Source organism: Peromyscus maniculatus, chromosome 8, assembly GCF_049852395.1.
Source record: "Peromyscus maniculatus bairdii isolate BWxNUB_F1_BW_parent chromosome 8, HU_Pman_BW_mat_3.1, whole genome shotgun sequence".
In the NCBI taxonomy this organism is placed as follows: Eukaryota; Metazoa; Chordata; class Mammalia; order Rodentia; family Cricetidae; genus Peromyscus; species Peromyscus maniculatus.
In genome coordinates, this window is record NC_134859.1 from 44,118,782 (window position 1) to 44,142,894 (window position 24,113).

The 24,113-nt window shown below is 45.9% G+C and overlaps 1 protein-coding gene and 1 long non-coding RNA gene across 4 annotated transcripts; one reads left to right on the forward strand and one right to left on the reverse strand.

The window, feature by feature from the left end:
* Window positions 1-2,772: 2,772 nt before the first annotated feature.
* Window positions 2,773-8,259, reverse strand: Pld6 (phospholipase D family member 6). Of its 3 annotated transcripts, none has more exons than XM_006973624.4 (2): window positions 6,060-8,259; window positions 2,773-4,123 (listed from the first exon to the last, which is right to left on the reverse strand). In XM_006973624.4, the coding sequence occupies exons 1-2, from the start codon at window positions 6,504-6,506 to the stop codon at window positions 3,989-3,991; spliced, it is 582 nt and encodes a 193-aa protein (XP_006973686.2). In that variant the 5' UTR covers window positions 6,507-8,259; the 3' UTR covers window positions 2,773-3,988. The 3 variants fall into 3 exon arrangements, with proteins under 3 accessions (XP_006973686.2, XP_006973685.2, XP_015847962.2); XM_006973623.4 differs by having other exon boundaries at window positions 6,056-8,259; XM_015992476.3 differs by having other exon boundaries at window positions 5,957-8,259.
* A 632-nt stretch (window positions 8,260-8,891) lies between these two features.
* On the forward strand, window positions 8,892-12,119 carry LOC143266869 (uncharacterized). Its single transcript, XR_013041670.1, has 2 exons — window positions 8,892-9,023; window positions 11,081-12,119. It is a non-coding gene; the product is annotated as an uncharacterized LOC143266869 (long non-coding RNA).
* Window positions 12,120-24,113: the final 11,994 nt, after the last annotated feature.

The window sequence follows — 24,113 nt, forward strand, 5'->3', positions numbered from 1 at the left end:
AGGAAAGGCGCAAAGCTACACAGAGAAACCCTGTCTCGAAAAACCAAAAAAAAAAAAAAAAAAAAAAAAACCAGGAACAGAAAAAGAATCACCCTCCCCACCAAACTGATCACACTCAGTAATTAAAGACTGACATTTCCCTAGGGCTGGGATTTCAATGAAGACATCTTTCCCCACTTCCATTCAAAAAATGGTACAAAGGATCTAGCCCAAGTAGTCCATTGAGAAAGAGGCACTTGGACTGGAAAGGAATAAGTCAAACTGTTCCTTTTGAATGAGTTCTGTGTATTGTTGATGTTAGCTATCAAGCGTGGGACAAATGGCTGAGAGGCACAGTAACGTATCAGAGAAGATGGTGGCCAGCTGCCGTCCTCCCCCAGCCCCCAATCACTAAGTCCCTGTGGCTCCCCCCAGTCCTCCTCAACCTGCCCCACCCTAAACCTCTTCCTGGGGGTGGGGGGAACAGGGTTTCCACTTCCCTTCCCCTAGCCCGATCCCTCTATATCCCTTATATCCCTAATCCTCAGCCGTTTGGGTCTTGGTTTCTTGGTCAGTGGCTCCTCATCTTTAGCCTGCCAGCCATGTTCAGCCTAGACTCTGCCCTCCTCCTGCTTTCGCCTTCATACTACAATAAAAATCTTCTCCACACTTTAGGAGTAGTCATGTCCTCCTCCTTTATTTCATTTTTTCATTCAGTTTACACCGATGAATTCAGAAAGGTAGGATGCAGGGCTCAATTGTATTTCTACACAGTAGCTCTGAAGACTGGAACATATCAAGCAATTCCATTTATAGTAACATACTCAAATAATACTCAAAACTACAAACACTGATGTGAGATACTTAAGCCCCCCCAAAAAAGGAAGGAAAAAAACCCAAACCAGATGGGCTGGGCGGTGGTAGCGCACGCCTTTAGTCCCAGCACTTGGGAGGCAGAGGCAGGCGGATCTCTGTATGGCCAGCCTGGTCTACAGAGTGAGTTCTAGGACAGGCTCTAAAGCTACACAGAGAAACCCTGTATTTGGGTTATTTAAAAAAAAAACAAGGCCGGGCGGTGGTGGCGCACGCCTTTAATCCCAGCACTCGGGAGGCAGAGGCAGGCGGATCTCTGTGAGTTCGAGGCCAGCCTGGGCTACCAAGTTGAGTTCCAGGAAAGGCGCAAAGCTACACAGAGAAACCCTGTCTCGAAAAAACCAAAAAAAAAAAAACAAAAAACAAAGAAAACCTCAAACCAGATGGAAAAGACTTAAAACTATCAACACCAACATTAAAAGGTCAAAAATCCAAGCAAGTAGAGAAGTGTATTGAACAACCCTGGGCACTCGTGGTAAATTAAGCCCAAAGGTGGGAAAAGAGGAAGGAGAAACAAGCATTGTTGATGCCAGGTTCCACCGTTAATCCAGACTGATGTCTGTTTTCACCTCAGCCCCTTCTCCAGCTTGGCTGTCCACCCCCGCAGGCTAGGAACCGGCTCTTCATTTCCTAATGTTTTCCTTTCCCTTGAGATCCCAAGAACCTGGCTGCTTTCTATTAGGAATGTGTCGTCTCTTTGATGTGTAATTACTATTGTGTCTCCTTGGCTACCCAATAAATTTGTGAGTGAACAACAGAAAATCGACAAGCATCAAGAGAAATTAAAGATATCCACACTCATGGATCAGGAAACTCAAGATGGTAACCCCAACTTAGTCTACAGGTCAACATCAAAATCCTAGATGTTTTTTTAATTTTTTTCCAGAAATTGGTGTGTTCATTTTAAGATTCACACGGAGATGTAAGAGACTATGTTGGAAACAGGATTCATGTTGCCAGTTCTCAAAACATATTACTGCTGTTCTTACTAATCTAGACTGCTGCTGGCATTACCACATTGAGACAATGCAGAGCCCAGACATAAACCATTAAATGAATGGTCGGTTGGTTTTCAACAAACGTTTTAATACCATTCATTAGGGGAAATCATCTTAAACTGGTGCTGAGACAAGTGAGATATCCACATGTACTATGCCCCTACCTCATAGCACTCAAAGCGGAGGTGGTAGTACATACATGTAATACCAGTACTTAGAAAGTGGAGGCAGGAAGGAATCTAAGGCCAGCCTCAGAGTGAGACTGTCTCAAAACAAAAAAAGATGAATATATGAAGTGATGTCATTTCACAAGTCTTCACACATTCCTGCAGGTAACAAGGCTACTTAACCCCTGACAGCCACAATGATGCCATGTGGATACCAGCCTTCTCTGGAAGGGATGGGGACAGGAGTCAAGGAAGATACACACACCGTCAGGCAGATGGCAGAGAGAAACAGGCTACTAGGAATCATGCTTTGATTTTTTTTTTTTTTTTTTGAAGGTCTGGAAATAGTACCAGAGAGTAGCTGGGGTGTTTGGAAAACACACTAACTAAAATAGACAACACAAAATTTAACAAAACAGTGTTTGCTAATTATGGTATATTCTTGGTGTTTGTTGGATTTTTTTTTAACTTTTTGTTCATTGAATTTAGAATAATAAACTAGGCCAGACATAATGGCAGCCAGCCTGGGCTACACAGCAAGACCCTATCTGTCCCCATAACCCCTCAAAAGATAATAAGTTTTTTGTTTTTTGTTTTTTATAGTAGCCACCAGAAGGTGGCTACTGTACAGTGCTATTGCTCTCCCAGGGACTCCTGTATTCACACAGGGGTCTAAATAGCCATATACCGCCCCCACAATGTATTTTAAGAGTAGCCACATTTGAATGCAGCAGGCTAAGGCAGACAAGTAATAGTTTATATTCTAAAGTAATATTTATTGAAATATGCCACCAGTCCAAGGTCCCCAATGGCACTGTCACTCAAAGGAAATTTTGTGATCTCCCCCCACCAGAGCACACACTTAGGAATTCACGAGCTCCAGAAGGAAAGGAACTTATCCAACATAACTACTTCTGAGTATTATACTTTATAGTGTCTGTTAAATCTTTTGGAAAATCAACATCAAGTTTGCTTGTCTTAACACTAAGTAAAAGGTAACATTTAAAAGGGTGAAAATAGCTGGGCATGGTGGCACATGCCTGTAATCCCAGTTCCTGAGGCAGAATCAGAGAGATCTCTGAGTTGAAGACCAGCCAGGGCTACATAGTGATACTATCTCCCTGCCCCTCCCCCAAAAAAAGAAAGAAAACACCTGTATTGAGCAGCATCTGCTGCTAATGGTTCCATGAGCTAAAGGACACTTCATCTACTCAGACTGACTTTAAGGGGCCACATGGAGCCTGTCACACACACAAGCATGAACAATGACAAAACTAGCTCTTACGTCACTTGAGCTACTTGCATATAAAAACAAAGTAATTTGGAACATGTCACACAAATGCGTATGAGAAACTTGTTCCTCTGACTCCCTGGGATGCCCACGGCAGAGCTCACAGCCTGGGCAGCTCTTCTTACCTCCCTTGGTCGTCAGCTCCTGATCCATGACTGAGCAAAAAGCCATGAGTCCACAGGTGCTAGAGCCGAGGTCACTTCTAAGTCACAGTGTTGCTCTAATGTGAGGGACATGGAAAATTAAAGGCGCCTAGACATAGTGCTCACCGGTGACTAACTGCCAGGCTACAAGGCCAATGGCAGAGGGTCAGTACTATCAGACATGTCGAGTGATGCCCAGAAGCCACTTGAAGAGAATGGCCTGCCTATCTAGACAACTACTGCTAGAGGACACCCTACAGCACTGCCCACTGTCGCCTCCTTCCTGACTTCTCATGGGGATGCGAGGACAAGAAGACTTATCAGCCCAGTGTACCCAGGACTGCCCCCTGCCAGGAAAGGCTTTTCCAAAGCAGGAGGGAACCTCACAAGAGCAAGCTGGAAGACGAAGCAAGACAGAGCAGGGTCAGTGCCCTCGCTGCTTCTGGGGGAAAAAGCTGTACTTGGTGGGGTCAAATTCTTCCCAGATGCGCTCGAACTCCTCCAGGAAGAGCCGCACATACTCAGTGTCCTCCATAATCAGAACGTTCTCACGGTTGTTCTGGATGGCCTGTGTGGTCCAATTGAGGGAGCCAGTGATGAGTACCTTCTTGTCAATGATGGCAAACTTATGGTGCATGTAGCCGAGGTCCTGGTCATGCCGTACCTGTATACCTGTGGAGCCAAGGCAGCCTTTATTATGCCCACGCAGGTGCAGCTACCCCCAAGCTTGCTGATGTCCTCTGTTGACTCCACCGGGAAACCCAGGGGCTGTCCCAGGGTGGTACTGAGATGACAGGGAGAAGGCAGTCTGTCATCCAGGTCAGTACACAGAAAGCAAGGACTCTGGATGACACCAAACACTTCTCTGGGGAACAACCCACCCACACCAGCTCCACTAAGCCTGTGTCTAAATGCTACCTCAGAATCCTTCAGAGAAAGGAGTCAGACGTGTGACACACACCCTTGCTGTTCTTGTCACTCACTGGATAGATAGGGGGGGGGCACGACACACAACAGAAGCCTACGCAGGAAAGGAGTGCACGTTGACTTTGGCTGGCCAACTGGAATTACACCTCCCAGGGTGCCTCACTAGCTGAACAGAAAGAACTGTGCCACATCCTAACCTGCTATCCTCACCCAAGTTCTGGCTTTGGCTTCCTTCCTTTTGGGGGTATGTTGTTTGGCAGGGATGTTGGGGTGAAACCCAGGCCCTTCACATGCTGGGTAAGTGATCTGCCTGTCTTTCCTTTACTGCGCTTCTGCCCTCACTCCATCCCAGCAAAGGCTGGCAGCATCACCTCGCTGCAGACCACCTTTAGTCAGTCCCCAGCAGCTAGTTCATGACTTGGGCACGTCGCGCTGTCCCCGGATGCCTCTGTAGCTATCCTAGCCACCCACTTCCTTTATGATCTTTGTCAAGTTTTCCAGACCTTTTTGATTCATGCGTTTTCCTACAAGTACCTGACTGTACCAAACACGGACACATGGCACACTTGTTGATGGAACAATCTGGAACTCACCCAGCTGTGGCCAGAACATCAGTGGAAGTTCCATCTGTGACACCAGTTTGGTTCTTCCCAAATCTGAGGTTTTGTGACTCGCCAAAATCTAAATACAGTGACATCACCCATGCCCGGTATCTACTTGTCCACCCACCAAAATGGCCTGGCTGGAGATCACCCTGTGACTGCCAGTGAGGGGGCAGGGAGTCGCCATGGTGCTTCTGCTGTGGGTGAGACACAGCAGGTTGGTGCTATGGTGCTCTTCCCAATTTGCTGCCTGAAGCAGATCTGGTTTCCAAAGCCTACATTATCCTGGGGACTAGGAGGGCAGGCTGTGTGCAAGGAAAATTCAAAAGCACCGCAAAACCTGAACATTTCCCAGGGGCTCCCCAAACCTGTCAGTCACTGTAGGCACAATGATGAGGCTAGGCAAGTGTGTGGAGGGGTGGGGGGCACTGAGTCTTGGGTAAAGGAGGGATCTAGCAGTCCCAGTTTGCGTTCCTGCAGTGCCCACCACTTAAAAGAGGGCAAACAAGGGCCACGGACCAAGGGAGAGTAGAAATCATCACACCTGTTGCCTGGGCAGAGCTGCAGGCTCCCCAAACACACTTGCGGGCCAGAGGTGGCTGATCAGTATTCATCCGCCACACTGTTGGGTCCACTTTCCAGTGATCGCCCAGCCTAGTGGGAAACTCACTAATCGACACTGACCACTGGTCACTCCTAGCTTCCCAGGGGCCCACGCAGAAGCAGCTGAGGGTCCTTCAGTGCTGACTGGGTTCAAACTGATTTAAGCTTTACCTTCCATGCCTTCGGCCTGCAACAATCACAAAAATTGATTGCATCTACACACGCCTCCCCTCCAAGGTCAGAGCCTAGGAACAGGTGGGAATTCCTGCACACCTTACTCTAGACATGGGAAATGACATTCTATAGAATAACCCTGGTTCCTTGGCCAGCTCACCCGCGCCTGCCTGCCTCCACCTTCTCCCTGAAAAGCTACCTGTTTTAGACCAGTCGGCTGGGGCATCCACTAAGTCCTCTGCCACCTCAGCCCCTCCTCTAGTGAACACCTCCGGCGGCGGCGGCGGCGGCGGTTTACCTGCCTTGCGCAGCAGGCCGATCTGCGAACCGTTGAGGGCCATGTAGTCGCAGTCGGTGATGACCCGCACGCGCACCCCGCGCTGGTGCAGCAGCTGCACCGCACGGCCCAGCTGCGGGCTGGAGAAGGCGAAGAGGCAGAGCTCCAGACTGGAGCGGGCGGCCAGCAGCGCGCGCAGCAGGCGGCTCAGCGAACTCTCGCTGTGCGGGAGACTGCACGGGCAGCCCGAGGGGGGCCCGGAGGGCAAGCCTGGGGTCTGCAGGAGGGCCTCGGTGCAGGTCACCTGCGACGGGAAGAAGAGCACCTCGCGCCGTGGCCGCCGCCCGGCCAGCAGCCAACGCACCAGCCACGGCAGCGCCTCTAGGGCCAGCGCGAAACCCGCGCCGGCCGCGACCACCAACCGCCAACTCGAGAGCCCCATGGCCACCAGCTCAGAGGTCGGCGCGGGCATCGGGCGCTTGCGCGTGCCCGACACACACCAACCCGTCCCCGCCCCCGCCCCCAACCCCCCCCCCGGCGTGCCACGCCCCCCTGCGCTGGACCGCCCCCAGCCAGCCCCTGGGTTAGCTCCTAGCTGCTAGGCTATCCTGGGCACGCCTACCCTGCTAACAGTTATTTATGTGCCAGGGATCACAGGCTAGTACCATCACCAAGCCAGCCACACACTGCAAGACCCCCCCCTCCTCCGCCCCGCACCCACTTCTGCTACGACCCAACCACCCCTAACCAACTCATCACCCTGGGCCGTACCTGTGCCCACGGTTGACCATTTCCCTGGCTCTAAGCTGGAGGCACTCTCAGGGCACACCTTCCCCCAGGCCCTTAAATTTTGGGCGATAAAGAACAACAGGTAGATCAACTCAGGGCCCTTGAAACGGGGTAATGATAACGATGGTGGTCAACTCCGCATAGGCCAGGTGAAGATCAAGACCAGGATGTGAAAAAAACCAATGAGTGATAGAGCAGATCAAAACTTCAGGGACTCCCTAGCCATGAGAGTTCGTACAGGGATGTTCCCCTCTGCCTAGGGAACTTTTCAATTTTGAGGGAACTTAAGCCCTACACAGATTCGTGCATCTTATGTACCTGCTGACAACACTGTTGAACTCTGGGTAAAACGGGCTTCTGAGAAATGTGCCACCTAGAAGTTCCCACCCTGGAGAAGGCACAGGGAAGAGGACAACAGAGAGAAAAATCCTAAACCTCCAGCCGTCTGGGCCGAGGCTGTTGCCGCTGGCCTGTGCTCAGGAGCACACACAGGCTTGCTTCCTTGCATTGTCTAATTAAACTTGACTGCTTGAACCATTCCTGAAGACACTCCCCACACAAGACACCACCACCCCCAAACCCCCTCCTCCCTTAGGCACAGGGTGGAGAGGGCCATGGGCAGCTTTACAGGCACCTGGTCTGCATTCACGGAGAGAAAAGCCAGGGCAGCTGGGATTCCTAGGCGGGGGAATTAGCCCAGCTGGTCTCGAAGTGAGGACTCTCAGCACCTGCTCTGTTCCACTGAGGGCTGGGTCATCCCGGGGTCCTGCTGACCTGCACCTAGAAATCCAAAGACCAGAGACGGGGTCGGAAGCACGAGGCTTCAGCCAGGGACCTCCCCAGGGAACCCGCCAGGCTCTGGGAAACTGCAAAGGTCCGTGCAGCCAGCCGCGTTGCCCAGAGTTAAATGGCCAATGGCTGGAGGGGGTAATGCTTAGAAACAGAAGGAAGGGTGGGATCTTGGGCTGCCAGATTCCAGTGAGAACTCCTGCGTTCAGTCTCATGTCTATAGGAATATGCCTAAGTATGCCCATGGTGACATACATGACCCACTTCTGCCCCAGGAGAAGGTCCAGAATCAGCCCAGCAGCGGTGAGGCTCTGGAGGGAGGACTAACTAGAAGCCATACTGGGTCCTAATGCCTGCCATGTCTACTGGGTCTCAAGCCGGCTTCCCCTGAGATAGGATGGTTGTTCTGTTTTGGGGGCTCCTTTGCCTTATACCTATGGTCTGCCTTTGTTTCTGCCCCACTGGTATTTCTAGTTTTTAGTTCTAAAGACATGGGCAAACTAAGAAAGAAACAAGCTGCTACCAACATTTACTGAGTTACCTTAGATGGCTGCTTTTCATAGTTTTCTGTTTGAGGGCTCCTAAGTCACAGGAACTTATATTATTCTGCAACTTGATATCTTTTTTCAGATTAAAAAAAATACTTGTTAGCTTTTCAGGTTGTCTGCCTCCATCTGTAGACATACACAAGATGCTTTAATCCCAGCAATGAGGAGGCAGAGGCTGGTGGATTTCTAAATTCAAGGTCAGTCTGGTCTACAGAGTAAGTTTCAGGACAGACAGAGCTACATGGAAAAACCCTGTCTCAAAAACTTAAAAAAAAAAAAAAACTCTAAAATCCAGGTGTGCCTCTTAAAGTAATTACAGCTGGGCTTGGTAAAAGCTAGTATTCCTTCAAAAAGAAAGCTAGGCAAACTCACTGGGAAGGTCACCTGGAGCCAGCCTTTCATCCCATGCAATTAGGTCCTAATTGCATGAGACCTCAAGGTTTTCTGGAAAACTGGGGAGTTCAGGCTAAACGCTAAAACTGGGGAGGGAGTCCACCCACACGGCAAGAAAAAGGGTGATACATATGTTGAGTAAGGGCCCCAAATATTGCTTAATACCGCCTTGAGAAAACCTGCAACAAATGATGAGTTTGTTACTGTTACGTTTCATGGTATTTAAAATTTTATAATGGAGAGAAAATTATATATAAAAGTTAAAATGGCTAAATGTAATCACACATGTCTAGCTCTCTGAATACTCCCTCTTCTCTTGGTCTTGCCCTCACCCTTCAAGGTCATGGATATCTTTGAAGCTCTTTCTGAAATGTAAACTTTCTCTCAGGATCTGTAAGACCATTGGGGAAGAGACTGTTAAAAACCTGTTCCAAGCAGAAAGAAGTCAGCTTAAAATTTATAACAAAAAGGTTAGTAGTTAAAAGTCTATCTACACACAATCTTAATTTGCTACAGCATGACACATGTGTCACTTGGATTCAACTCATCATGTTTAGAAAATAGAAACAGTAAGCTATGAGGGAAAATGTTTAAATGGATACAAAATCGATGGTTATGTTTTTGGTTTAAGAAATGTTAAAATCTTGGAGAAGGTTCCTTTTTTCCTAAGAATAAAAACTAACAGATGAGGCTGAGAGGCAGTGGAGTACACCTTTAATCCCAGCACTCGGGAAGCAGAGCCAGGCAGATCTCTGTGAGTGCGAGGCCAGCATGGTCTACAGAAAGGCACCAAAACTACACAGAGAAATCTTGTCTCGAAAAACAAAAACAACAACAACAAAAAAGCTTAAAGCCAAGTCACAGAAGGTCTGAGTAAGTTATACAGGGTTAAAATGATCTATGTTAGGGGCTGGAGAGACGCTACGAAGTTAAGAGATTCCCAACACCCACATGACAGCTCACAATTGTCTGTATCTCCATTTCCAAGGGATCTGATGCACTCACACAGGCATACAATTCAGTCAAAGCACTAATGCACAGAAAATAAAAATTAAATCTTTTTTTAAAAAAGAATGTACGTTTGATGATTACAATTTACAATTCCCTAAGGTTATAATGGTCTATTCATGCTAACAAAAACTGACTTAAAGATTTATGTCTAGGGGCTGTAGAGATGGCTCAGAGGTTAAGAACACTGGCTGTTCTTCCAGAGGCCTGAGTTCAATTCCCAGCAATCACATGGTGGCTCACAGCCACCTGTAATGAGATCTGGCTCCCTCTTCTGGCCTGCAGGGACACATGCAGACAGAACACTGTATACATAATAAATAAATAAATCTTTTTTTAAAAAAAGATTTATGTCTAATCACTTATGTTGTTTTCTAACTTTGTTAATCTCTGGGTATCTGGAGAAACTGGGTCATATAAAAATTATATTTGCTGGACATGGTGGCACACACTTAATTCCTAGCACTCAGGAGACAGAGGCAGAGGCAGAGGCAGGCAGATTTCTGTGAGTTCAAAGCCAGCCTCGTCTACAGATTGAGTTCCAAGACAGCCAGGGCTACACAGAGAAACCCTGTCTCCAACAACAACAAAAGTATATTTTGTAAAGGTACATTATAAAAGTATCAGGAGCCGGGCGGTGGTGGCGCACACCTTTAATCCCAGCACTTGGGAGGCAGAGCCAGGCGGATCTCTGTGAGTTCGAGGCCAGCCTGGGCTACCAAGTGAGTTCCAGGAAAGGCGCAAAGCTACATAGAGAAACCCTGTCTCGGAAAAAAAAAAAAAAAAAAAAAAAAAAAAAAAGTATCAGGAAAATGAGGTTCCCAGTCTCAATATGGACTGTATCTATAGTTTAAAAGTTTATTTTGATACTAACAGGGCTTCAATTCAAAATGTAATTTTTAAGGCTCAAATTCTTAAAAGGGATAAAATTATAAAATCCTAATCTTACTAATTTATTGTAAACTGTTAAAGATAATTAAGATATAAAGGTTAATGATCAGTCACCTTATAAATGATCAAATTCTTTAATGTGCTCAGAACTACGTTTGTAGTCATGCTAAGTAAAAATATAATTCATTTACAAGGTTGGAGGGAGAGACCAATTTACATCTCCCATTATATAGTTTTCTGTGTGTGTTGTCAAAGTTAAACCTAAAGCAACTACCTCAAAACAAATTTAAAGTAACCTTAAAGATTTTTAACGTATAGTAATATTCAAAATCAAGGATATTTTTAAATAGTTATAAAAACTTTTTGAATGCTTGAATAAAATGGGTAAAGCGTACCACACACTCGCATGGCAGGACACCCCCAGCTCAAGTAACGCACACTTTCCCTTGGGCAGGATCAGATCCTACCAAGAAAACGGCATGCTAGCCTCTTTGCAGGGTAAGGATGCAGGGAAACTAAGAGCTGCCAGAAGTCTGCTGCTCCTGTCTCTGGCTTTGTGGGCCTGACCAGGAAAGTCTCCTCCTTATCTATAGGAAAGATAAATTGCTCCTCTTCTCTCACATGGCAGGAGGATGAATTCCGTGGCCCAGTGGAGGATCTTGGAGTCTGTACCTGCATCCTGAACATCTAAACAACAGAGACAAAGAGCGACGACTCTGCCCTTGATGTCTCCCAGACTGACATATCAGGATGCTGTGAACAGAGGGACCTGTACCTAAGCTGACCACTTGATTGGGATGGGACTTGCATGCTAGTTCAATTGGCCATGACCTTCACCCTGGGTTTCACTTCTTCCTCTTAGAAAGCCAGGCATGGTGATGCACACCTTTAATCCCCACATAGGCAAGCAGATTATACAATTTTGTTTAACAAACAAACAAAGTACTCTTTACTGGGGACCCCAGAGCCACCACACTTTGTCAACAATCCAGAGAGGACAGTTGCCACCAAAGAATGCAACACCCGCCCAGCAAAGACAAGACCAGATATCAACACCTAGAAACACCTCAACAATCATAACTCCAAATGCTTAGACCCCAGTGCAAAAACACAAACATAAACAGTCAAGACAATATGCCTCCCCCAGAACCCTGCATCCTTTCTGAGCCCTAGGGATTAAAGCTGGATGTCAGCAACTACAGAAAGCATATAAACCCATGGAAACTGAACAGCTCACTCTTGGATGAAAAATGGGTCAATACAGAAATCAAGAAGGAAATAAACTTTCAGAATTGAGTGAAAATGAAAACACAACATCCCCCAAACCATGCAAAACAATGAAGGCAGTTCTAAGAGGAAAGTACATAATGCCAAGTAACTGCATCAAAAAAATCTGAGCTGTCTCGTATTAGCAACTTAATGGCCCACCTGAAAGATATGTAACAAAAAGAAATCACACCCACAAAGAGTAGACAGCAAAAGTAATCAGACTCAGGACTAAAATCAATGAAATAGAAATAAAAACAATTCAGGAATCACTGAAGTGAAGAGTTGGTTCTTTGAGAAAATTGAAAGATTGACAAAACCTTGCCCAGATGAACTAAAAGATGGAGAGAGAAGATCCAAATTAATAAACTGAGAGACGACAAGGGGAACATTATAACAGATACTGTGGTGGTATTTTGTATTTTGTGTATGCCTGAAGATCAGAGGGCAAAGCCAGCCACTAGTTAGCCATAGAGGCCAGGCAGTGGTGGCACACACCTTTAATCCCAGCACTTAGGATCTCATGTCTTTGCTACTAGTAATTGGGAGGCACACACACCTTTAATTTCAGCACTAGGGAGGTGGAGACAGGAAGTGATATGGCTGGGCAGAGAAAGGAATATAAGGTGGGAGGAGACAGGAACTCAGTCCTTTTCAGCTGAGGAGTTGGTGAGGTGAGAGGTGGCTGTGGCTTGTTCCTTTGTCTCTCTGATCTTCCAGCATTTACCCCAATATCTGGCTCCAGGTTTTTATTAAGACCAATTAGGATTCGTGCTATGGATAGGAAATACAGAGACTGATAAGAACATAATTTTAAAATCTATTATCAACCAAACTATAAAACCTAAAAAAAAAAAAAGACAAAATATTATAGCATGAATCTTAAAAGTTCTTATTAATAAAATCAAACCTGAGCCAGGTATTGGGGTGAACACTGGAAGATCAGAGAGATAGAACAGGCCACAGCCACCTCACCTTGCCAGTTCCTCAGCTGATCCTGTTTCCTCAGACTGGAAGCCTCTGAGTCCTCATCCAGAATGAATCTCAGCTGAACTGCTGCTCCAAAGCCTGAAACTTTAACCAGCTAAAAGCTTCTAGTTTCTGGTCTTCATGCCTTATATATCTTTCTGTTTTTGCCATCACTCCCTGGGATTAAAGGCTCACTTCTTGGGATTAAAGGCATGTGTCCCCATGCCTGGCTGTTTCCAATGTGGCCTTGAACTCACAGAGATCCAGAGAGATTTCTACCTCTGGAATGCCAGGATTAAAGGTGTGAGTGCCACCATTTTCTAGCCTTTGTATCTAGTGGCTGTTCTGTCTCTGACCCCAGATAAATTTATTGGGGTGCACAATATTTTGGGGAACATAATACCACCACAAAATATTTCTTTATATATAAGACCTACTGGGCTGGAGAGATGGCTCAGAGGTTAAGAGTACTGACTGATCTTCCAGAGGTCCTGAGTTCAATTCCCAGCAACCACATGGTGGCTCACAACCATCTGTAATGAGATCTGGTGCCCTCTTCTGGCCTGCAGGCATATATGCAGGCAGAACACCACATAATAAATAAATAAATAAATAAATAAATAAATAAATAAATAAATAAATAAATAAACTCTTTAAAAAAGACCTAACAAAGTTAAATCAAGATCAAATCAGCAATTTAAACAGACCAATAACACCTAGTGGAAAAAAAGCAGTAATTAAAGGTCTCCCAATTAAAAAAAAAAAAAAAGCCAAGAGCCAGATGGATTCAGCATAGAATTCTACCAGACCAAAGCCACACAGCAAAATCCTGTCTTAAAAAAAACAAAATAACAAAAAAGAATGCACATAAATCAATATGTATCAACCTGTACAAAACTCAAACTCCAAATAGGTCAAGGACATCAACATAAGACTAGATTCCCTGCACAAAACTCAAACTCCAAATAGGTCAAGGACATCAACATAAGACTAGCTCCCCTGAATCTGACAAGAAAAACTGGGAAATGAGGTTGAACTCATTGGCACAGGGAAAGACTTTGTAAGACACCAATAGCACAGGCACTAAGAACAGCAATTAAATGGGACCCCGTAAAGCTGAACAGCTTCTGTATGGCAAAGTGGTAGGCCACGGAATGTGAAAAGATCTTTACACATCTGATAGAAGGCTAATATCCAAGAAATATAAATAACTTAAAAGTAAACAACAAATAACCCAATTAAAATGGGGTACAGATCTAAACAGATTTCTCAAAAAAGAAATAACACAAATGACTAAGAAACACGTAAAGAAATGTTTAACATGATTAGTCATCAGAGAAATGCAAATCAAAACTACTTTAAGATTTCTTACACTAGTCAGAATAACCAAGATCAATAAAATAAATGACAGCCATGCTGACAAGGATGTGGAGTAAGGGGAACACTCATCAATTGCTGGTGGAAGTGCAAACTTGTACAGCCACTATGGAAATCATTATGGCAGTTCCTCAGGAAGATGGGAATAGATCTACCTCAAGATCCAGCTATACCACTCTTGGACATAGAATCAAAGGACTCCACATCCTACTACAGAGACACTTGCTCAACTTTGTTCATTGCTGATCTATTCATAACAGCCAGAAATGGAAAGCAGCCTAGATGTCCATCAGTAATGGATGGATAAAGAAAATATGGTACATTTACACAAGAAAATTTTATTTAGCTGATTTAAAATGAAATTAGGGGGGCTGGAGAGATGGCTCAGAGGTTAAGAGCACTGACTGCTGCTCTTCCAGAGGTCTTGAGTTCAATTCCCAGCAACCACATGGTGGCTCACAACCATCTGAAATGAGATCTGGCACCCTCTTCTGTATATATAATAAATAAATAAATCTTAAAAAAAAATGAAATTAGGGCAGGGCGGTGGTGGCACACACTTTTAATCCCAGCACTCAGTAGGCAGAGGCAGGCAGATCTCTGTGAGTTGGAGGCTAGCCTGGTCTACAGAGTGAGTTCCAAGACAGTCAAGACTACACAGAGAGACCCTGTCTCAAAAAAACAAAACAACAAAGTGAAATTAGAAAATTTGCAAGTAAATGGATGGATATAGGGACAAAAACATTCTGAGTGAGGTAACCCAGACTCCAAAAGACAAATATTGTATGCTTTATCTATGTGGATGTTAACTTTCAAGTCTTTGAAAGATATGTATTCTACAATCTGGACAACCATAAAAGGTGTATCAAGTTAGGGACTAGGGGGAGAAGAGGATCTCCCAAGGAAGGGGAAATAGAATGTATAGTTATGGAGAGGTGCTGGGGGAGACTGGAGTGGGAGGATTAATGGGGAGGGAATAGAATAGAGGGTTAAAGAAGGGAATATGGGGATAGACAGCTAACACTAAGGGCCATTGGAGGCCTCACATGGAAACCTACTACTGTAGACGCTCCCCAAAATATACACAAACATGGAAGAAATCTAAATAGAATCAGCAAATAACAGGGAAACAGACATCCTCCACCACCCAGTAACAGGAACAGGTTACATCTAGTTGAGTTGTTGGCCAAAGGGGCCCTAAGGGAAACCCCAGACATATCAGGCTATTGTCAAGGCTATTGGTGATGGTAAGTCCCTATTGCTGAAGACAACACATATCGAATACAAAGCTGGAAGGTCCTCTTCACATTACCAGAGGAGAAAGATTACCATCAATCCAGCTACAAACTCCACCATCTACAAAAGTGTCCTGCCTGCAAGATAGGCTGGTGAAATACTGGTACAGACATTGTGGGAGTAACCAACCACTCTCTGATTGGATTCAAAACCCACTCCATGAGATGCAGCCCATGTCTGACACTGTTAGGGTGGCCAAGAACCTGAGATGGACAGGCCACAGGCCTAGGGGAAAACCGAATACTACTGTTCTGCTAAAGGAACGTAACAATGAAATGAGTCCTAATGGCATCCTGCTCTGCCCATAGATCAGCGTCCAACTCAGCCATCATCAGAAAAGCTTCTTGCAGGAGATGGGAACTAACACAGAGACCCACAACTGAACAATGTGCAGAGAGTGAGAGATCGGAGCACTCACTGGAATGTTTTCATCCAATCCTCCCCCCTCAGGGTTCAAAGACCTATGAGGAAGAGGAAGTAGAAGGATTTTAAGAGCCAGAGGTTATTGTAAAATATTATTTTAAGATGTTACATTTGTTTATGCTGTGGAACATTTGTTTAATGATGCAAAGATGTGTTGCATTCTTTTATGTTGCATTTGTTTAACTCCGTGAAGCTGTGTTACTGTGCCTTGTCTAAGACATCTGATGGTCTAATAAAGAGCTGAATGGCCAACAGAGAGGCAGCAGAAAGGACAGGCGGGGCTTGAAGGATAAATTTGGGGGAAAAAAGAAGAAAGAGGAAATGAGAGAACAAGGAGAAGAGGATGCTAGGGGCCAGCCACCCAGCCACCCAGCCACACTGCCAGCCCCAGAGTAAGAGTGAAAGTAAGACATATAGAAGTGAGAAAAGGAAAAAGCCCAGAGGAAAAGGGTAGATGGGATAATCTAAAGAAACAAGCCAAGCTAAGGCTGGCCACTTATAAGTAAGAAGAAGCCTTTGTATGTATTTATTTGGGAGCTGAGTGGCAGGCCCCCCAAAGAGACAAAGAGTAAGAGAGCAAAAACAATCAACAGAAGGGTGATGGAGACTTTATCCTCCAGACGCAATGGCACTGACACACATATGAACTATGGTAGCATCCCCACAGGGCCTGCAGTTTCAAGCCTGATGGGGTTCCAACACTAAGAGGGGAGATTGGACACAAGCTCCCATAGCTAACCAAGAAGCTATCTACAGGGGTTGGGGATTTAGCTCAGTGATAGAAGGCAAGCACAGGCCCTGGGTTCAGTCCTCAGCTCTGGGGGGAAAAAAAGGCTATCTACAACTGGTACCACTTGTAAAGGAAAAATTAGTCTTCTCCAAGGGAGTCTCATTGGGTATATCAACAACGTTTCAGGGTAGGCCCCATGCCCAGGAGTAGTCGGCAAACACAAACTCAATGGTATTTTTGTATACTTTTCATCCTATATAGCTTTGTTTGGGCATTTTTTGTCTCATTGGTCTTTTGCTTTTTTCTGATTTTGTGTTTTTTTTGGTGAGGTGTGTGTGTGTGTGTGTGTGTGTGTGTGTGTGTGTGTGTGTGTGTGTCTTTCTCTAGATCTCATTACAGATGGTTGTGAGCCACCATGTGGTTGCTGGGAATTGAACTCAGGATCTCTGGAAAAGCAGCCAGTGCTCTTAACCTCTGATCCATCTCTCCAGCCCAAAAACAATTTCTTTAATTTAAAAAAAAAATGCATTTATGTCGACAAATGACAACCTCAGAAGAGTATGACAGGACCCGAAGTGGCTGTGTATTGTATTTTTAGCTTTTAACCAAAACTTACTGGACACAAAAGCAAAAGGAAAATGTGGTCCATACACGGAGAAAATATCAACAAAAAATCTTTATGCCCAAGGAGGAATTTAGTAAAGACTTCAGAAAGTAAGTTCTTATCTCCCTCCCAGAATTTAAGAAAAATTAAATTCTAAATTAATAGCAGTGAATTGACACAAGCATAGTTTCAATTAAAAATCTACTCACCTGCTGGGCGGCGGCGGCGGCGGCGGCGGCGGCGGCGGCGGCGGCGGCGGCGCACGCCTTTAATCCCAGCACCCGGGAGGCAGAGGGAGGCAGATCTCTGAGTTTAAGGCTAGCCTGATCTACAAAGCTAATTCCAGGACAACCAAAGATGTTACACAGAAAAACCGTGTCTCAAAAAACAAACAAAACAAAACAAAAAATCCACCAGAATCTTCCTTCGGTAGTTAAAAAGGTTTTACTGTAGAGGTTTTTTAATTTTATTTTATTTTTAGATTTATTTATTTATTATGTATACAGCATGTGTGACTGCTGGCCAGAAGAGGGCACCAGATCTCATTACAGATGGTTGTGAGCCACCGTGTGGTTGCTGGGAATTGAACTCAGGACCTCTGGAAGAGCAGTCAGTGCTCTTAACCTCTGAGCCATCTCTCCAGCCCCATAGAGGTTTCTTATCTCCTGCTTAGGCTTATTCATAGTTTATTTTTAGGCTTTTGTGAATGGGACTGTTTGCATGATCACTTTCTCTGGATGTTTGTTGGTGGTGTATAATACAAAGGCTACTGATTTTTCTAAGTTAATTTTGTTTTGTTTTGTTTTGAGACAGGGATTCTCTGTGTAGTTATGGATGTCCTGGAAGTTGCTCTGTAGTCGAGGCTGACTTCTAACTCAGAGATCCACCTGCCTCTGCCTCCCCATTACTGGGATTGAAGGCGTGCGCCACCATCCTTGTAAATTGATTTTGTATCCTGCCACTTTTCTGTATATAATTTCTAGCTTTCTGGTGGAATTTGGGGGATCTCTTGTGTATATCATATCTGCTACAAAAAAAGGGATAGTTTGACTTCTTTTTCTATCCGTGTTCCTTTAACTTCCTTCTCTTACCTTACTGCCCCAGGTAGTGTTTCAGGCCCTACACTGAACAGAAATGGGGACAGTGGAATACCTTGTCCTGATTTTAATGGGATTTGCTCTGAGGTTTTCTCCAATTAGCATGTGGTTGTTTGTGGATTTGTACTGCTGGTTAACAGGAGGGAATTCATGCATGGTACTGTAAACCTAGCCAACTACCTGACCAGTGGGAAGAACCTACTACTCCCAATTTCCTAAGCCAATACAATTCCTGTTTCCTAAAAGCTTCCCCTTTATCCACAGGTAAGTGTAGCTCTCACCCCTCATCCCAGGAGCCTCTTTCTGCAACAGATGAATGCTGTGGAATGTCGTTCTATATGCTGTGAATGTGTTACTCTGATTGGTTTATAAATAAAATGTTGTTGGCCAGTAGCCAGGCAGGAAGTATAGGTGGGATAAGCAGACAAGGAGAATTCTGGGAAGAGAAGGGCTGAGTCAAGAGTCGCCGCCAGCCAGACACCAAGGAAGCAAGATGACAAGGCAGAACTGAGAAAGGTACCAAGCCACGTGGCTAAACATAAATAAGAATTATGGGTTAAGTGTAAGAGCTAGTCAGTAATAAGCCTGAGCTACTGGCCATACAGTTTATAAGTAATATAAGCCTCTGTGTGTTTACTTGGGTCTGAGTGTCTGCAGGACTAGGCAGGGATACAGGAAAACTTCAACCACAGATGAAGACAATTACAGAGATCCCCAACTGATCACAATGCAGAGAACACGTGGCAGTGGGGGTGGATATCTGCTCATCAGGTTCAGCAGCAGACTCCCCCCCCACCCCTGCTGACACACCTGCACCATAAGCCCTACACCTAAGTTTGTGCATTATGGGAGAGGTGGTAGGAAGATGGTAAGAGCCAGAGGCTCAGGACACCCACTGTTAGATAGTTGGCCCTAGACAGGACAGGGCAAATGCACTCACGAAGTCTCGGCCACTGCCTGAACAAGACCAACATAGCGACACCACCAGGTGACATGAAAGTGTGGACGGGAAATTCCATACAGTCCCACCCCTTGATGAAGAGCCGCAGATGGTCAATGTCTACTGAGAAAGGGAGAATCAGTTTCCTCCAGAAACAAACACCCACATAGGTTATTCAATCCCAAGCAGTTGGCCTTGGACACAAATACATATGAGCAAAGCTAAACAAACTCAGTAGGTTACTTATACATATGTACACACATATATTATATTATATACATATGTGCATATATGCAAAAATAATAATTAAAGATGAGATCCTGGATTTGGAGGGCAGGGGACAGGGGAGGAGTTGGAAGGGGACAGGGAAGGATATGCAGACAGAGCTCATATAAGAAGTCTGAAGAAAAAAAAGAAACGAACAACAAAAAAAAAAACCCTATTAAACAACAACCACCACCACAACAAAAAGGCCATGGCCTGGAGGGATGGCTCGCTGGTAAGAACAATGCTCTTCCAGAGGACCTGAACTCACATCCTAGCACCTACATGGCAGCTCACAATAATCCATAACTCCAGTTCCAAGGGGTCCAACAGCCTCTGTGGGTACTAGGCATGAACATGATACACAAACATACATGCAGGCAAAACACCTATACACATAAGACATGGAAAAAATCAGAATACATATCTTTAAAGGAGTTTGAACAGAAATAGCCTCAATGGAGGGGCAATGCTGCCCCCAGAAGTAACTTGGGTTACTAAATGAAAATCACAATGCCAAGCAGGTAATACCTCCCTGTCAGTTACTGGTCAAGGAGGCCCCAGAGACACCCAAAACAGCAGGGGCTAATGCCATTCATTTGTTTGTTTGCTTGTTTTTTTGAGACAGGGTTTCTCTATATAACAGCCCTGGCTATCCTGAAACTTGCTTTATAGACCAGGCTGGCCTCAAACTCACAGAGATCCACCTGCCTCTGCCTCCCAAGTGCTGGGATTAAACGCGTGCACCACCGCACCTGGCACGGTTAATCTTGATTACCCACCACAACTAAATGGTCAGGCTCTACGGCTGAAGACATCAGTCCCCACTTTGAACGCAGGACATAGAGAAATCAACCTCTCCCAGGCTGGCTTGTTGTGGAATATCATTGTAAGGTGTGTTACTTTTGTTTATGTTGCATTTGTTTAACTCTGTGAAGCTGTGTTACTGTGCCTGTCTCAAACACCTGGTGGTCTAATAAAGAGCTGAATGGTCAATAGCAAGGCAGGAGAAAGGATAGGCGGGGCTGGCAGGCAGAGAGGATAAGAAGAAGAAAAGAGATGCAAGAGTGAAAGGGAGAAGGAGCCAGAGAAGGAGGAAGACTCCAGGGGCCAGCCACCCAGCTACACAGCAAGCCTCAGAGTAAGAGTAAGATTTACAGAAGTAAGAGAATGGGAAAGGCCCAGAGGCAAAAGGGTGATGCGATAAATTAAAGTTAAGGAAAAGTGGCAAGAAACAAGCCAAGCTACTATCACTCACCATCACCTCCAGTGACCCACTGGGAAACCTTTTGTTTCCTGGGTCCATGGTCTTGTACTCTGCAGACACAGGAATGTTTCTGCCGGGAAGCATAATAAACATCCCACTGAACTGGAAGCCTAGACTTCTCCCTGGCCATTTTGGGATCCTGATGCCCATGAATCAACAGGCTAAAAAAGGAAGAACAGTGGTAAGAGGCATGATTAATCCAGATTACTAGGGGGAAATTGGACCGCTATTCCACAGTGCAAGCAAAGGAGAGTATGTAGACAACCATCTCCAGGGATCTAGCTGGTGGGGTGTAGCACAAATCTCTAAAGATCTTATCAAATAAAAACAAACCTTTGAGCCTAGGTATTGGGGTGAATGCTGGAAGGTCAGAGAAGCAGAATGAGCCACAGCTTCCTCACCTTGCCAACTCCTCAGCTGATCCTGTTTCCTCAGACTGGAAGCCTCTGAGTCCTCATCCGAATGGATCTCAGCTGAACTGCTGCTCAAAAGCCTAAAAGCTTAATTAGGCTTTAGTTCTTGGTCTTGACACCTTATATATCTTTCTGCTTTCTGCCATTACTTCCTGGGATTAAAGGCGTGAGTCACCATGCCTGGCTGTTTCCAGTGTGGCCTTGAACTCACAGAGATTTGGATGGATCTCTGCCTCCAGAAGGCTAAGATTAAAGGTGTGAGTGCCACCATTTTCTGGCCTCTATGTCTGTCTAGTGGCTGTTCTGATAAGTTTTTTAGGGTGCACAATATATTGGGGAACACAGTATCACCACAGTGGGTAAGGCATGGTGTAGGAGCAGGAAGTTGAGAGGGCATATGCCAACCTCACACTAAAGTGGGAAAGAAAAGTGGAAGTGGGTGGGGCTACTTGACCACCAACCTCCAGTGATGCCCTTCTTCTAATGCATTAACTACCTGTAGACCAAGTGCTCAAGTATGTGAGCCTGCGGGTCCATTTCTCATTCAGACTATATCACAAACGCTTTACCTAAGCTAAGTAACTGGGCCCATCAGATTGAGTTTAAGCCCTAGGACCCACATGGAAGAGGAGGAAATCAGCTCCTACAAGTTCTCCTCTGGCCTCCCCATGTGGTGTGACACAGGTGAATGTGTGTGTACACCCTTGGTGGTCAGCCTCAGGAGGAGGAAGGGGCCAAACAAGGGAATAGACCTTGGTGGCTCGCTTTAGGGATGTCATCTAATGGTTCTTAGCTGAGAAGACCAGCTGCACTGGTGGCTAGGGTCCCTTCACATCTGAGATGCCCAGCTGTACTGGTGGCCAGGGTCCCTTCACATCTGAGGTGACCAGCTGCACTGGTGGCTAGGGTCCCTTCACATCTGAGATGCCCAGCTGTACTGGTGGCCAGGGTCCCTTCACATCTGAGATCCCCAGCTGTACTGGTGGCCAGGGTCCCTTCACATCTGAGATGCCCAGCTTACAGCTTTACTTTACCCATAGTTTTGGAGGTTCCAGTCCATCAACAAATTAACTGGGCCTGCGTCAAGGGAGTTCATCATGGTGGCGGCAGGTAACTGAGCAAAACACACACCAAATGGCCAGGAAGCAAAAGCAAGGAGGTGCCCTTATCCCACAACCCCAAGGCCATGACATCAGTAACCCAATGACCTCCCACTAGGAGCTCCTAGGGTTTCAGGTCCCCCTGAACAGTGCTATGCTACAACATGGCCTTGGCGGGGGACACTTGCTGTGTGATACTGTTCTTGGGGAGATATAAACAAACATTTGCTCACCCCAAATAGGGAACTGACATCAGGCCAAAGTACGGATACCATCAACCTGCTCAACCTGACGGACCAGTGAGTTTCACTGGGGTCACTTTCAGGAGCAGAAATGACTCAGACAGCTGCATCCCAAGCCCACCCCAGCACGGGTGACGGTTCACAGAAGTCGGAACCTGAGCACACTGCACAGCCTGCAGGCAGCTCAGCACGTCAGAGAACATCTTCCCAAGCAGATCCGTCTGAGAGTCTCTCAGCGGTCCTTACTGCTTCTGTCTGTTCTGGGAGGCAGGGGCTACCTGAAGCCATTGAATTGTTTACGGCTTAAAGAGCTTCCGGCAGGCTGGGATGTTTCAGGGCTCCACATAGCTTCTGTTATTCCACCTCCCCTGTAAACATCCTGTCTTAATGAGCTTTTCCCTTCAAGCATCCTGTTTTGCCTCCCTTCTAACATCCTGTCTTAAAACATTCTGAGGTCTGGGGCTGGAGAGATGGCTCAGCAGTTAAGAGCACTGGCTATTCTTCCAAAGGACCTGGGCTCAGTTCCCAGCATCCACATGGCAGCTCACAACTGTCTGTAACTCCAGTCCCAGGAGATCTGATGCCCAAAAGAGGATCCTGATGAGGAGGAAAAAAATAAAAAAGACTAGGAATTGAGCGAATTTACTAACAAATAAGAAATATTAGGTTACACAGGAATAGGAAAATAAGAGTAAGAAACTCCATCTGTCATTTGAAACACAGAAGTGAAGAACTGTCCATGTCTGCTTCTGTGGACCTACCTGCCCCATCCATTCTCCAGATAAAGTTAACGAATGAAAAAAAGAAAGAAAAGGAGGGCATGATCGCTCCTAAGTGTTGGGAATCTCCAGCTCAGGCCCCATTCCAGACCTGCTCTCAGAAAACCCGCCAAGCAGTGGCTCCTTCTCCATAGCTGCGCAAGACCTCGCCTACAGAGTACTTAAGCTTGGGCCTGGAGCCCATGTGCGCTCTCTCTCCTGCTTCCTTTTCCAGAGTCAGTTGCTTTGCCCAGATTAAACCTGGTCTTATTGGTTCTACTAGATCCGGCTTACTGCATCGGCAGAGAGACTTAATATCGGGTACAGAAACCTTTCACTAAGGGGTTGAGGTTTTTATTATAGATATGAGGGAGAGCAACAGGCAGAGGCAGAGACACCTGGGAAGTCCAGAGTGGACATCACCAGCCAACTGAACCCGGCCATGTGAGAAGGGAGAGGGGACGGGATGGGGGGATAGGAAGAGGGGAAGAGGCCAAAATGGCCAAAATGGACGGGCATGGGCAAAATGCCTGAGCAGCCGGGATCAGGGCAGTGAAGCTCGGGGGCTGGCGAGGTTGAGGGCAGGGGGCAGGGTGTGCTAGCCAGGAGGGCCGCGTAACAGATACGGACTGAGGGATGCTGGGAGAACCTAGTGGCCAGCGCCCACCTTGATACGTTAAATAGGCACCTCAGGCATTTGTCCTGAGTTTGAGACCTAACAGTTGACATCTGCTCTTCTCCCTTAAGTGACCACCAGCAAGTCTCATTGAGGTACATTCTGTCTACTAAAAATAAAACACTTATAACTAGAAACCTTCAAATTTCGGCTTCTGTAAAACGTGCTCAGCTTCATGAAAATGCTCTTTGGAGTGGGAATTAAAAGAGCACCCCAAGATAGTCACAAGATTAAGATGA

Bases quoted from the DNA above. Each gene is read 5' to 3' on its own strand.
- Pld6 (XM_015992476.3), bottom strand. From the start codon at position 6,506: ATGCCCGCGCCGACCTCTGAGCTGGTGGCCATGGGGCTCTCGAGTTGG. The intron at 4,124-5,956 runs GTAGCTTTTCAG...TTGGCTCCACAG, and splicing joins AGCCGACTGGTCTAAAACAG to GTATACAGGTACGGCATGAC.